Source organism: Psittacula echo (genome assembly GCF_963264785.1).
Source record: "Psittacula echo genome assembly, chromosome: 13".
Taxonomy (NCBI): domain Eukaryota; kingdom Metazoa; phylum Chordata; class Aves; order Psittaciformes; family Psittacidae; genus Psittacula; species Psittacula echo.
Window position 1 is genome coordinate 10,013,090 of NC_137749.1, and position 13,087 is coordinate 10,026,176.

Sequence of the window (13,087 nt, forward strand, 5' to 3'; positions counted from 1 at the left end):
TCACCCGGTCACCCGGTGGCGCTGCCGTGTTCCTGGGTGCAGTGTGCCCGGCCGTGCACCGGACCTGTCACCCTCCGGAGCGGCTGGACCTCGCTGGTGCCGAGGGGAGCGTGCCCGTAGCGGGACTACATTTCCTAGCGAGCCCCGCGCGGGCCGGTAGCTCTCGCGAGAGTTGGCGGGGCTCACGCCGGGGCTCCATTTCCCTCAAGCGTTCAGCGCGGTAGAAGTGGATCTGCGGCACTCCCGCGGCGGTGGGTGGCGGAACGGCGGAGGGGAGTGCGGTGACAGTGGTGGGCGAAGGAGGCAGCGGCAGGGATGGACGTGACTGGGCCTGAGACCGACTGGCGCAGCACCACCTTTCGGCAGAAGCTCGTCAGCCAGATGTGAGTGCGGGCTGCGGCCTCAGCGCTGAGTAGGCCACAGGCGGGCCTCGGCCTTTGCCGAAGGGACTTCAGCGGCTCGCGCTGCTCCCGAGGCTGCCCGCGCCCCCGTGTCTGTGTCCCACCCGTCTGAGCTCCTCTGCGAGTCCTTTCCGGCCCTTCCCTTGCTGCCTGGGTTCGTCCGTGGTTCCCGGTGTTCCCTTTTACGTAGGCCCTTACCTAGGTAAGGAGGAGACCTCCTTACCAGGATTTACGCAGACCCCGTGCGAGGGGTAGCTGGGCCCCTTCTTTGACTTCATTTCTCTGCTTCTCCTTCCGTTTCACTTTCCTCTTGCCCTTGAATAGCGGCTTCCTGTCCCACTTGACAGCATCTGCTTTAGGCCTTTGATTTTGGCAGTGTCCATAGTACCGTCAAGTTTGACATACTCTGTCCCATGAAAACCACTGTTACTGTCTTGCATCTGCCATTTTAGGGCAAAAAATAAATAAAAAATGTTGGGTGATTTAGTGTAAAGTTCAGTTTGTTGCCTTTTCAGTTGTCTTTTGTGAAACAGTATCTACCTGAATTACTTTGCTGCTCTGCGTGCTTTTTCTATTTTATGGAAGGTTCTTCTATGGTATGATAGGTGGTTATTACAGAAGTGAAAACACTGTTCCATCCTTCTGAAGTCATGTTGAAATCCTTATGTATTGTCCTGGGTTCAGCAGTAACAGTCATTTTTCTCCATCTTAGTAGCTGGTGCAGAGCTGTGTTTCTGACTTCAGTCTGGGAACAGTGCTGGTAACACACTGATGTTCTTAGTTCTTGCTAAGATATGTTTACTCTGATCAAGAACTTTTTCAGTCTCATGCTCTGCCAGTGAGGAGGGGCACAGAAAGCCAGGAGGAAGCAGAGGCAGGACACCTGACCCAAACTAGCCAAAGGGGTATTCCATACCGCAGCACATCACGCCCAGTATATAAACTGAAGGATTGCTGCTCTGGTTGGGCTGGGTATTGGTCGGTGGGTGGTGAGCAATTGTATTTTCTCCCATTGTTATTTCCCTTATTATTATTGTTATTGGTGGCAGCAGTAGTGGTTTGTATTATACCTTAGTTACTGGACTGTTCTTATCTCAGCCCGTGGGAGTTACATTCTTTTGATTCTCCTGCCCATCCCTCCAAGAGCTGGGAGAGTGAGTGAGTGAGTGGCTGTGTGGTTCTGAGTTACTGGCTGAGCTTAAACCACAACATGTGTATATGCATGCTTGAGAAGCTTGATCTTGCCCCATTGCTTGTGAGAATCAACATTTAAAACCAGACTGTCTGACATGTAAGCAGTATGCTGTTTGGCTGCATGTAGTTTTGGCTATGGGCCTTATTTAAGGTGTTTCAGAATTCAAGTGTTATGGTATTCCTTAAAGAAATACGATAATTTGTGTTTGTCAAAGCCATGCAAACTTTCTTGTTGCTCGGAACTGATGTTTCACTTTCTAAACTTTCTGCAAAGTCACTAATCTTAGATTAATCCTGTTCTGCTGCTTCTCTTCCTCTTCTTCTGCTTCATCAAAATAAGCAAACAAAAGTGCCCTCAAATGCTGTGTAACTTTGAGGAAATAAATATGAATAATAAGGTACAATCCTTAATGAAATAAATCTTTGGTTCTGCATTTGCACTGCAAATGGGAACTGTTTTTCTCTGAGCAGTAAATGCTGATAAACATTTCAATGGAAGCATATAGCTACAGATAAAAAAAGCTGCCACTGACTATTAATCTTTAGGGTTAATGCCATATGAAGAGATGACAATGATCTTCAACTTCTAATTCTTGTTCTTAGAAAGTAGAAATAAAATGTCCTCAGTTTATTAGCTTCTGTATATGTGCAAGGGGGTCTGTATACAATCTGTGTGTCTCTCTCTTTCTAGGATTGTGTCTGTAAATGATGCTTCCTCCTTGTGCTTTATCCAGTTTTGTAGTATACATCATATGTTTGCATGCACTATCTTGTTTTAAAAAGCAAACAAACTTGTTACTGAGAGAAGTGTATAATGACCAAAAAATGAGGATTTTTTTAAGTATTAAAATATTTTATTAGTATGTGCACGATATCTGAAAACAATTTGCCTTTGGTTCCATGTTGGTACTTAGAATAAAGTGAAGCTAGCCAGAAGTAGAGTTTATGATAGATAAGTTTGTTGAATGAGGAATAGAAGCAATATATTGGCTAAAAGGACCTCTGTATGCATGTAGTTCCTTTCAGTTTTGCCATTAGTGAGGGTTATGTAGTAGGTGGAAGAGAGAGGTAATTAAAGGAAATACCTGGTGAATTTCTGAAAGTTTTCTTTATTTGTGGGAAGGTTATTCCTAACAGTTACAAAAATACACTGTCTTCTATGTATATCTTCCAGTTCATCCTGCAAATAACAAGTTATATTTATTTGTCAAATGAATATTAATACTTGGTCTTAAAAGTTAACTTAAATGTGTGGAATCATTCACATAACTCATTTTGAGTGCGTTGTTATAGCTTCTGGATATAGAAGTCTTAATTTGTTGTTATTTAATACTTGGGTTTCCGTTATAACACTGAATTTAAGTTTTGGGGTTAGTTTTGGGTGGGTTTTTTTGTATTTTATGGTTGGTTTTTGGTTTGTTTTTAAAAGAATGACATTATGTGGGTGAACCTTTCAGGGCTGGTGTGCAACACAGGCATCCTAATGAATGTGTCAGTGGTCAGTGTGTATGATTTGGTTATTATCATTGAAAGAATAATGTGTTTGATGACCTAAGAAGCCCTCTTCAGTGTTAGGTTCTTGCATAACTGCAGGCCTAAGCAGGACTTTCATAAGATCCAGGAAAGCCTGAGCTCAGATGACTGAAGCCAAGGAACAGCTTTGGCTTCTCCCAGGTTGTTCCAGGAGACAGCAATGATGCAAGAGTGAATATACACTCCTGCTTGCAGGGCACCACTTCATTCTGGCCCTTGCAAGGAGCAGGTATGTCCTGATGCCTTGGGAGTCTCCTTTGTAAAGGCCTTTCCTTAGTGTTTTTAAATGTTGATATGGCTGAAGAACAGATCTGAACTGGGTTGTGTTGTGGGAAAATCGGTATGTGGCTGTCTGTTGTTCCTGCTCCAAGCTACTTCTGCTACTTTGGTTCTGCCCCAAGCTATGTTAGAAGGGAATTATGTTGAGTGTAGAAAAAGGATGAAACTTGTGTGATAGTCCATTATTTTTGTGTTCATTTTTTTGCTTGAAGTTTTGATGTGTATGTTCTCACTTAAGATTTGGCTAATGGTTCAGCTCGGTGAGAAGAAAGAACATGTGATCAGAAATAAGGATGAGAATGTGGAAAGCACATGAAAGGAGGTAGAGGTGGAGACTGAGGAGCAAGCAGGCAGGAGATGAGCAGATAAGCTGAAGATTTTTGAGGGAGGAGAGGAAAAAAAAAAAGAAGAGAGCATCAATACAAATGATCTTCCTATTAAACATTTCACAAAACCAGCTGATAAAGCAGCCTTCATTTTATATTCCAGCCTTGGTTGGATGAGAGTTCTCTGATGAGAATTCAGGCAGAAAAAGTCGAGCAGGACTGTAGAAAGTGAGGGATTAGTTTTATAAGTGCTTATTTTGACTGAACTGAAGAAGCTGCTGCCCCTGCAATACCTCTTCATTCCAAGTGTTTGGGTGGCCATGCAGTGAACCTGATAGGGAAATTTCTCAAAGTTATACTCGGAAACAGTGGTTATTTTTAGCTTTGGTTGTTCTTCAGTACTGCTGATTGCTTAGTTGTACTGACATAGCTTGGAAGGGGCAGCTTCTTACCTAGACACCTCTACTGGAGGATGCTTCTGCTGGAGGATATCCTTGTGAAGCTATGGAGGGGTGATTCTGTGTTGTGGGAAGGGGTTTTTTTCATTGCTGCAGAATAGGAAAGAAAGATAGTGTTAGAACAAGACCTCAGGGAGACTGGATGGTCCTTTGCTTTCCCTTCTGTAGCTGAAAGAGGTGTTCTGGGGACTGAGGCCTTTCAGGCTTTTATGTGGTCTGTTAAGTAAATGTAAATGAAGTAACATAGGTAATTCGTGATTTGGGTCTTCTGCTGGTCTGTGTTATGTGGGTACTCCTGCAGTGAGGGCTACTCCTGCTGAAATTTGTTATGTCTGATCTGTAACTAACAGAAATGTGTGGGACAGCATCGTGTGCACAAGATCAAGTGATTAAAGTATAATGTATTTGTTGGTGTTTCCTTGGAGGTTTTTAAGCCTTTTAATGTGGACAGATGTGGCTAATGGCTTATCAGAACACTTCCTTCCCCCCCACCCCCCTTTTTTTTTTAAGCAGGAAAGGTTTGTTGTAGTGAACAAATAGTCTATTTTATGAAGCAGCATTTGGTGATGTTACGTGACTTAATGTAGTGTTGGCCCTGAAAACTCACTGCCCCTTTGTTTTATTGGGAGAACTGATTTATGCAGTTAGTTCATGGTATGAACTGGAAAGGGGAGCTGGAAGAGTTTTGAAGGAGAACCTGTCTTTCAGGATTTTTCAACTAGACCAGCTGGCCTGAGTGAGAGGTTGCACATTGTTGGACTGGAAACAGCTTCTTGGGAATGGGGGAATTCCTGAAGCTGGTGTTGCTGTTAAATGCTTCATCTTGTGAAACTGCAACTTTGAGTGTTCTGCATGAAATGAAATGGGCAGAGTTTTTGTGCACATCTTATGATGGGTTTAGTGAGTGCTTAAGAGGCAGGTGAAGGTTGAGTTGGTACCATCTAGTTTTCAGAATTTTATTGAGACTGGTGTTCTGCAAGGATCTAGAGCTATGGTCTTTTTTTAGTGACTTTCAGTCTTTTGACGTAAATATTTTTATCTTGATTGTAGGTGAATATATGAACAAAGAACAAGTTGTGTATTTTTTCCTCCTACTAGTCTAAACCTTTATTGGAATGCTGACAGATATGTCATGGAGTGCTTGGAGTGCTATTTTTAGTAATGCAGATATAGTCATTATAAAATGTCTTTCATGTTCTGTAACATCAGAAGGTGGATACATATCAAAGTAGACAGCTTCTTTGCTGTGGATTTTTTTTTCTCAAAGTTCTGATGCCATGTTAATCACTGTCTATATCACAGCCACTTAGCTCTACCTGCGTGTTGCTTCCTCTACTTGCCTCTGCATAATCTTGTCTTTCTGCCTGCTCAGTTCTTGGTCCTCTCAAAATGAGAGGCATTGGGCATTGTTATTGTACTGTTGGACTGGGAAGTTAAAGAGGATTCAGAGAGTAGTGGGGATTTACAGGCAGCCTTTCTGAAAGGGAAAGCATTAAAGCAGGGAGGTGTCAATAATTAATTGGATATAGCTTTTTCCTCTGCAACAGATCTCCTTTATGAGCAGCTCACTTTAAGGCTTGTTTGCACATGGAGGAATAGTTATTCTGCATTATGTTCAGATTCTGCTTCAGTTTAAGTAACCTTCATTTATAAACAACAGGGTTTTTTTTAGTCTCTGAACACAGACAAATTGCCATGAGAGAGCTTTACAGCTGGTAGCTACGTTCTGTTGTCTTCGGCATACAGGCTGCAGCAGATCAGCTGTATGCTACTAGTTTGCAAAGTAAGAGTGTGAGTTGTGGCAGCCTAAGCTCCTGCATTTTAAGGCTATAGCATCTCCTCACTTCTGTGACTGTGTTACTGAGTTAATCCAGGAAGCTGGACCAGCTTACTGCTTGTACAAGCACGATTCCTGCAGAATGGGAGGTGGTAGAAATTCAGAGGGAAGAAAACAGGAGTCCTCCTTCAGACTGGCTGAAACTTTCAGGGATCACTGCCGTTACACGCACACTGCTCATGCAACAGCAGCTTCTGAGAAATTAGTTGCTGAGATGTTAATTACAAGGTGAAAGTATTTCCTGCTAAGTTGCTTGTGGAATTTAGATTGTAGCTGCTAGGCTGCTTTGGAACAGAACAGGTTTTGCAGGGAAGTGACATGTTTCCAAAAATGAGAATGCCCAGAGCATTCAGGCCTGTTCATCTGACTGAACTCCTCGGTTTAGGATGTCTTAATCTCAGTGCATGTTTCACAGTTGAATTGATTGCTGCTTCCTGATGGACCGAGAATTCCGCTTCTTTTCCATTCATGTCCTTAGCAATGTGTAGGGTTTAGTTTTTCCTTTTGTATGTGGTTTTGTGTTTGTGTGGCTTGGTTGTGGGCTGGTTGGGGTTTTTTTTTGCCTTTTCATTGTGTATGTTCAGTGTCCCATCCAGAAGGCAGATCTGGATCCAATTTACTATAGGTGTGATGGAGAAAGGACAGTAAGTCCCTGTGATTCTCGCTGGTAAATGGAAAAGAACAATAAAGGAATTGAAGGTTTTTTATTACCAAACCTGTTATTTTTCTTCTCCTCAGCTTTCCATCACCAGGGCCTTCTTTTCATCTTCCCGCTTCACCTGCTGCTTTCATGTTGATTGTCCCCTCCCTGCCCTGTCTATAGATCTTCTTACCTACAGAATGCATTTTCTGATGTCCTCAATTAATACTCAGTCTTGGTTTTTCCTCTTTTTTTTTCAGTGATGATGCTATGAGGAAAGCTGGTGTTGCCCATAATAAATCCAGCAAAGACATGGAGAGTCATGTGTTTATGAAGGCAAAAACAAGGGTAAAGCATCTCTATTTGTTTCCAGAAGTTACTGGGGGGACAAAAGCAGTTTGGATCAACTGCAGAAATAGCAAACCCAGTGCCCTTAGTTAACTCTCTCTGCTTGGAGTACATAGTTATGCAGGATTTTTTATTTATATGTGCTGCTTTTATCCTGAGGTGTTTTGCATCCAACTGGACTTCTGTCCAAGACAGGTTTGCTGATGCTGCAGCGTTTAATGTATATGTGGGACCGCACTTAATTCTTATCCAAAGACTTGTGTATAGTGAGTTGCATAGAATTTCCTTCATCCACTGGGTAGCACCACCCAGTATGATCAGTTTGATATTCTAGTTTCTCCTCATCACTAATGAAAAGGCTGTGTCAAGAGTAAGACTAAGGGAAATGTTGTGGCCTCTGTGAAAGTCTGGCTATCAGTTACATTTCTAGACTACCAAAATTCAGACATCTTTTCCTGGAGCTGTGTTATAAGAAATTGCATACTGTTGCTGGCTCCAGACAAGCCATGTTTAGAGTAGAGCTTGTCTTGGTGAATATTTTTTAATGTTAATGTCACAAATTTATGCCTGCATTCTCACTGGTGAGGTAGTAGTTTCATGGGCGGGAAGGTTATCTCAGCCCTGTGCAGTTTCTCCTACACTTTATGAAGGACATTAATAAAATCCTGCAAAGACTATTTGTCCTTTCACTTCTGACACTTGTGTCATATGTTAGTCTTTAAAGTTGTTGACTTGTATTTGTAATACTAACTTGGCTTAAAAAATGTTCTTGTAGTGTGAATGTTATGTAGTTCAAGGACTAAAGTAAGTTTTCCACCAAATAAGCAGGTTCAGCCCTTAAGAAAAAGGAATTAGAGTGGATAAGAGGTGGAAAATGGATTTATTGGTTTATAATTATGGTCACACATTGTGATCCTGTAAGTGTGACTGTCATGGAGGTTCTTTCCAGTGAGTTTTGTGGTTCCTTGGCTTTCTTGTACCAAGAACCACAATGACCTATTAGTAAAAATATTCTCACTTAGAATCATAGAATAGTTTGGATTGGAAAGGACCTTAAGATCATCTAGTTCCAACTCCCCTGCCATGGGCAGGGACACCTCACAGTAAACCATGTTACCCAAGGCTCTGTTCAACTTGGCCTTGAACACTGCCAGGGATGAAGCATTCACAGCTTCCCTGGGCAACCCATTCCAGTGCCTCATCACCCTCTCAGTAAAGAATTTCTTCCTTATATCCAATCTGAACTTCCCCTGTTTAAGTTTGAACCCGTTACCCCTTGTCCTATCACTACAGTCTCTAATGAAGAGTCCCTCTCCAGCATCCTTATAGGCCCCCTTCAGATACTGGAAGGCTGCTATGAGGTCAATTAACAGGCTGTTCCTCACAAGTAAACTGCTCTGAGAAGCCCACAGACACTGCCAAGTAAAACCTGTTAAGTTGAGGAAGAATACTGGAAAGCCAGAAAGTCATGGTTGCTCTGTTTTTATTTCCTGTTCTAAAATACTAATTTTTCACCTTTAGGAGGAATATCTTTCTCTTGTGGCCAGACTTATTATCCATTTTCGAGATATCCGTAAGTAATTGGGTTGGGGGCTATGAGTTTTTCATTTCCCCTCAGTAATGGGATTGTTTATCCCATCCTCCCCCCCAGAAAAATAAATTTTAGGGTTTCTGTGTGTGGTTCTGCATGTGACTCTTCATGTTGCTTTAAAAATTTCAGGTAATATGCATGCTTAATTTCTAAATATTATTTCTTTTACACATCCATCTATAATTGAAGAGTCTTTGAGAAATTATTTAAACTTACTGCTTCTTTCGCTTTCCTAGTTTTTTCCTGTAGTTTTGCTTGCTTTTCATTGTTTATATAGCATCCTGGTTACCAAATTGGCTTAGGTTAATGTATTTTGGGGCCAAATTTGTGTGATGATATTAACAAAGGCAATTACCTGTTCTTCCTTTGCAGACAATAAGAAATCTCAAGCCTCAGTCAGTGGTAAGAGTTTCTTTTTACCTCTTTCATTCTTTTTATTCCCCACCTGCCCCCAATTTCTGAGCAGAACAACTTAGAAATCAGGGCTGTGGTGTATTAAGAAGGTAAATTTTGTAGCTAGAATATTAAATGCTGCTGTAGGAAAGAAAAGGTAGCATGATAGCTTTGGAGTTGTTCCATGGTGAGCGTGAAAGGCTTGGACAGCGTTTTGAATGTAACATAGGAGACTTGTTTGTATCCCTGTTTGTACTTCTGTTAGCTCACTACACTAAAATTCTTGACAGAACAAGAGTGATTGAAACTAATCTCCTGCTGAGTAGTCCAGTTTCTTCCTGTTACCAGCTTTGGGTTCCTCAGTGTGTTGTGTCAGAGGGAAGTGCTGTGTTTGTGGGACATACACACTCTGCCATTTACTGAGGTTGGATATGATCATGCCTTTTGCCTCCATGCTGGTTTTACAGCAATTTATGTTAGGAGCATAGTAGGATCCTCTATTTTTATCCTCTCGTAGGCTAAATATGCAGTGTCTGTGACTGAGTAATATTCAGTCTAGACAGTTGGAAATTATAAGTATTCTTAAAAAAGAGGGGGTGTTACATTCTGTACCTGATTAATTCTGCTTCTGCACCCCATGTTGTGTTTTGCCCTCTTGAATGGCAATTCTTGCTTTGACTTTACTTTTCTGTGTGCCCAGGGTTCAGACTACAACAATTGTCTTGAAAGGCACTGAATTTATCCACTGCATAATAAACGTGATGTTATGAAGGGAACAGTATAGCAAAGTACATCGTCTGGTCTGAGCCCTGCTTCTCTGTGTTGACTTCAGGAGGAAGAGGCTAATTGGATCCACAGTGGGACTCATTTCTTGGGTTTTGAGGTTACTAGCTGTATATATCCTCATGCATATATGGGTTTTGACTTGCATATAAATTTAGAGATGACTAATAAGTTCCTTTTCTCTGATGTATTTACAATATTTTTGGAACTTTGCAGGTTTGAAGCATTTTAATAATCTCAACTCTATTTACAAAGAGACAAAGATGTGCCAGAAGCCTTTTGTCTCACAGCAGAGCACTGAATGTTAGGTTCTCAGGGCTTTGGATCTAGATGTGGTCTGAAGCCAGCAGATCAAGAGAGTGGCTGATGGTGAACAGAGGATTTTTGGGGTGGCAGTTGCATGGCTGGTTGCCTATTGGTAACTATTTTCTTTGTAGATCCAATGAATGCCCTGCAGAACCTAACTGGGGGTCCCCCAGCAGGGGCACCTGGAATGGGGATGGCTTCCCGAGCCCAAGGAGCACCGATGAGTGGGATGAGTGGCCTTGGTCCCATGGGACAACAGATGAGTCTCCCAGGGCAGCAGCAACCTCCTGGAACTTCAGGAATGGCCCCTCATGGTATGCCTGGCGTCTCTGCAGCTACTCAGCAGAGTAAGTGTTCAGTTTGCTTCAGCCACTGAGATTGTTAGATCAGCTTTTCAGTACATACCTCTTTTCCACCAGGAAAGGGTGCTGAATTAACTAAGTGAACTGCAGGAAGAATTGGTTTCAAATACTGCTACTTAATGGGATAAATGTCTTACTTAGTGTAGTGAAGAATAGTTTAGCTGTTTATATGAGAAAATGCTTCTTTCATCCTACTTCAGAACTTTGTTTTTGTAGAGCTCACCTGTTTTTGCTATGGGTATGATGCTTCCTCTGTACATGTTTCCTCCTCTGTATTTCTACATTCTTTACGTTACTGACTCAATATAGGCAGTGAGGAGTAGAGGTTGGTAGTAATTCTCCTGTTAATGTGCCTCATCCATTTGAGGAAGCAAAAGTATATGCTGCTAATGAAGAACATTAATGTACTTTAGGGATTATTTTCAATTATGAGTTATACTGGGTAACTGTCTCTGGCACTGTTTGGGTTTCATGTTTTAAGTCCAGTCTACCTTCTTTTTAGCCCAACTTCAGCTTCAGCAGATAGCTCAGCAACAGCAGCAGCAGCAGCAACAATTCCAGCAGCAGCAGGTGGCTTTGCAGCAGCAGCAATTCCAGGCCCAGCAGTCAGCCATGCAACAACAGTTCCAGGTCCAGCAGCAGCAACAGCAGCAGTTGCAAGCTGTTCAGCAGCAGCAGCAACAACAACAGCAATTGCAAGCCGTCCAGCAGCAGCAACAGCACATGCTAAAACTGCAGATGCAGCAGCAGCAAAACCAACAGCAGGTGACAACAAACAACTACAATGGCAATTGAGGTGATCTGTGATCAGTTATTTGACAAGTGAGGCTTGGCTTGCACGGAAGTGCTGAATCTCAGCTCTGCCTGTTGATACATTTCCACTTCAGTGCAGGACTTCAGTTTAGACTGACAAGTTAATTGCTGACAATGTTACGTCCCAGAGGAAGGGTTTAACATTGTTTGGTTGCTTTCTTCTGTCATAGCAATAGAGAATTAAAGCCCTTGTGTCTTTCTGTCTGTGAACATCACAGTATCACAGTATGTTAGAGATTGGAAGGGACCTCAAAAGATCATCTAGTCCAATCCCCCTGCCAGAGCAGGAACACCTAAATAAGGTTACATAGGAATGTGTCCAGGCGGGTTTTGAATGTCTCCAGAGAAGGAGACTCCACAACCTCCCTGGGCAGCCTGTTCCAGTGTTCTGTCACCCTCACTGAGAAGAAGTTTCTTCTCAAGTTTAAGTGGAACCTCTTGTGTTCCAGTTTATGCCCATTACCCCTTGTCCTATCATTGTTTGCCACTGAGAAGAGCCTGGCTCCATCCTCATGACACTCCCCCTTTATATATTTATATACACTAATAAGGTCCCCCCGCAGTCTCCTCTTCTCCAAACTATAGAGACCCAATTCCCTCAGCCTTTCCTCATAAGGGAGATGCTCCACTCCCTTAATCATCAGGATAGCCTTTCATTCTGACAAGAACAGAGATATGGGAAAGAACTAAAAGCACTGATATTACTTTAGAAATGGTTGTTTTTTCATTGCGTGAATTATACATTGCTGCTTTAAAACATATGTGCCAATACATATGTATCATCCTCAGGCACAAAAGCAGAAGAGGAAACTTCAGCTGTCATGCTCTTGTGCAGCTTGTGGTAAACAGTGGTGTTGATACAGGCTGGTTACATTTGAAGGAAGTGATTCTGAGCCCATTTGTACAGGAGAAGCTGGTGGACTTCACCTTTTCTTTTGAAAACAGTTTTAGTAGCAAGACAAGCTTGTAATATTGAAACTATGGGCTGTGCACTGTGTAGAGTTGGGATATATGAAGCTTGAGTGGATAAAAAGGTTGAGTTTTCCCTTTGGGCATAAAATGTCAGACTGACCTACTAGGATTCTGTTTGCTCTTGGTTTATGCTATAAAAATAAAGCTGCTATTGCATCGCTGGAAGCTTTAGCATCCTGGCTTTTTCTGCTTTTCAGATACAGCAGCAACAGCAGCAACAGCAACTACAGCGAATTGCCCAAATGCAGCAGCTGCAGGCAGCACAGGCTATGCAGGCACAACAGCAGCAGCAACAGCAGCAGCAGCAACAGCAGCAACAAATACCACAACAGCAGATACAGCAGCAGCCACCTCAACAAGTAATGCAACAGCAGATACAACAGATGCAGCAGCAACAACAGCAACAACAACAGCAGCAGCAGCAACAACAGGTTGCTCAGGCACAACAGTCTCAGCTTCCACCACAATCCCAGCCTCAACCCCAGCCCATGGTGTCTCAGCCACAGGCAATCTCAGGACAGATTCCTAGTCAGGTTATGCCTGTTACTCTAACGCCACAGCAATTAAAAGCAATGCAGGTAAGGGCTGGTCACCAGCTGATTGTTGGTTCATTATGATCCTCTAGAGAAATACAAAGTCTTTGACTTTTACTAATAATGAAGTAGGAGAAAACAGAGGTTGAGATCTGTAGTTTGAATGTTATGAGTTTAAAGGTTTACGTCTGGGCCTGCCAGTAAAGAACAGTTTTGTGTCCAAGAGTAGGACTTCTGGAACTCCGAAAATCATTTTTACGTTTCATATTTAGAAATAATTTCTTCTCTTTTAAACAGACAAGTTAAAAAAAAAAAAGG

General features: G+C 42.3%; 1 protein-coding gene across 7 annotated transcripts in view; it reads left to right on the forward strand.

The window, feature by feature from the left end:
- Positions 1 to 9: 9 nt before the first annotated feature.
- Positions 10 to 13,087, forward strand: part of MED15 (mediator complex subunit 15) — a 33,402-nt gene continuing 20,324 nt past the window's right edge. For 2 of the 7 annotated variants that reach the window (XR_013957908.1, XR_013957909.1), the window contains exons 1-7: positions 20 to 383; positions 6,929 to 7,016; positions 8,538 to 8,589; positions 8,980 to 9,009; positions 10,221 to 10,436; positions 10,954 to 11,216; positions 12,434 to 12,814. Coding sequence is in view for 5 of the 7 variants with exons in the window: in XM_080628294.1 (XP_080484420.1) it covers positions 316 to 383; positions 6,929 to 7,016; positions 8,538 to 8,589; positions 8,980 to 9,009; positions 10,221 to 10,436; positions 10,954 to 11,216; positions 12,434 to 12,814 (1,098 nt within the window). In the remaining 2 variants the exon portion in view is untranslated. Of the gene's footprint in view, positions 384 to 6,928; positions 7,017 to 8,537; positions 8,590 to 8,979; positions 9,010 to 9,741; positions 9,884 to 10,220; positions 10,437 to 10,953; positions 11,217 to 12,433; positions 12,815 to 13,087 lie in introns of those variants that run through there. The other 5 variants (XM_080628293.1, XM_080628295.1, XM_080628294.1 and 2 more) reach the window with 4 other exon arrangements.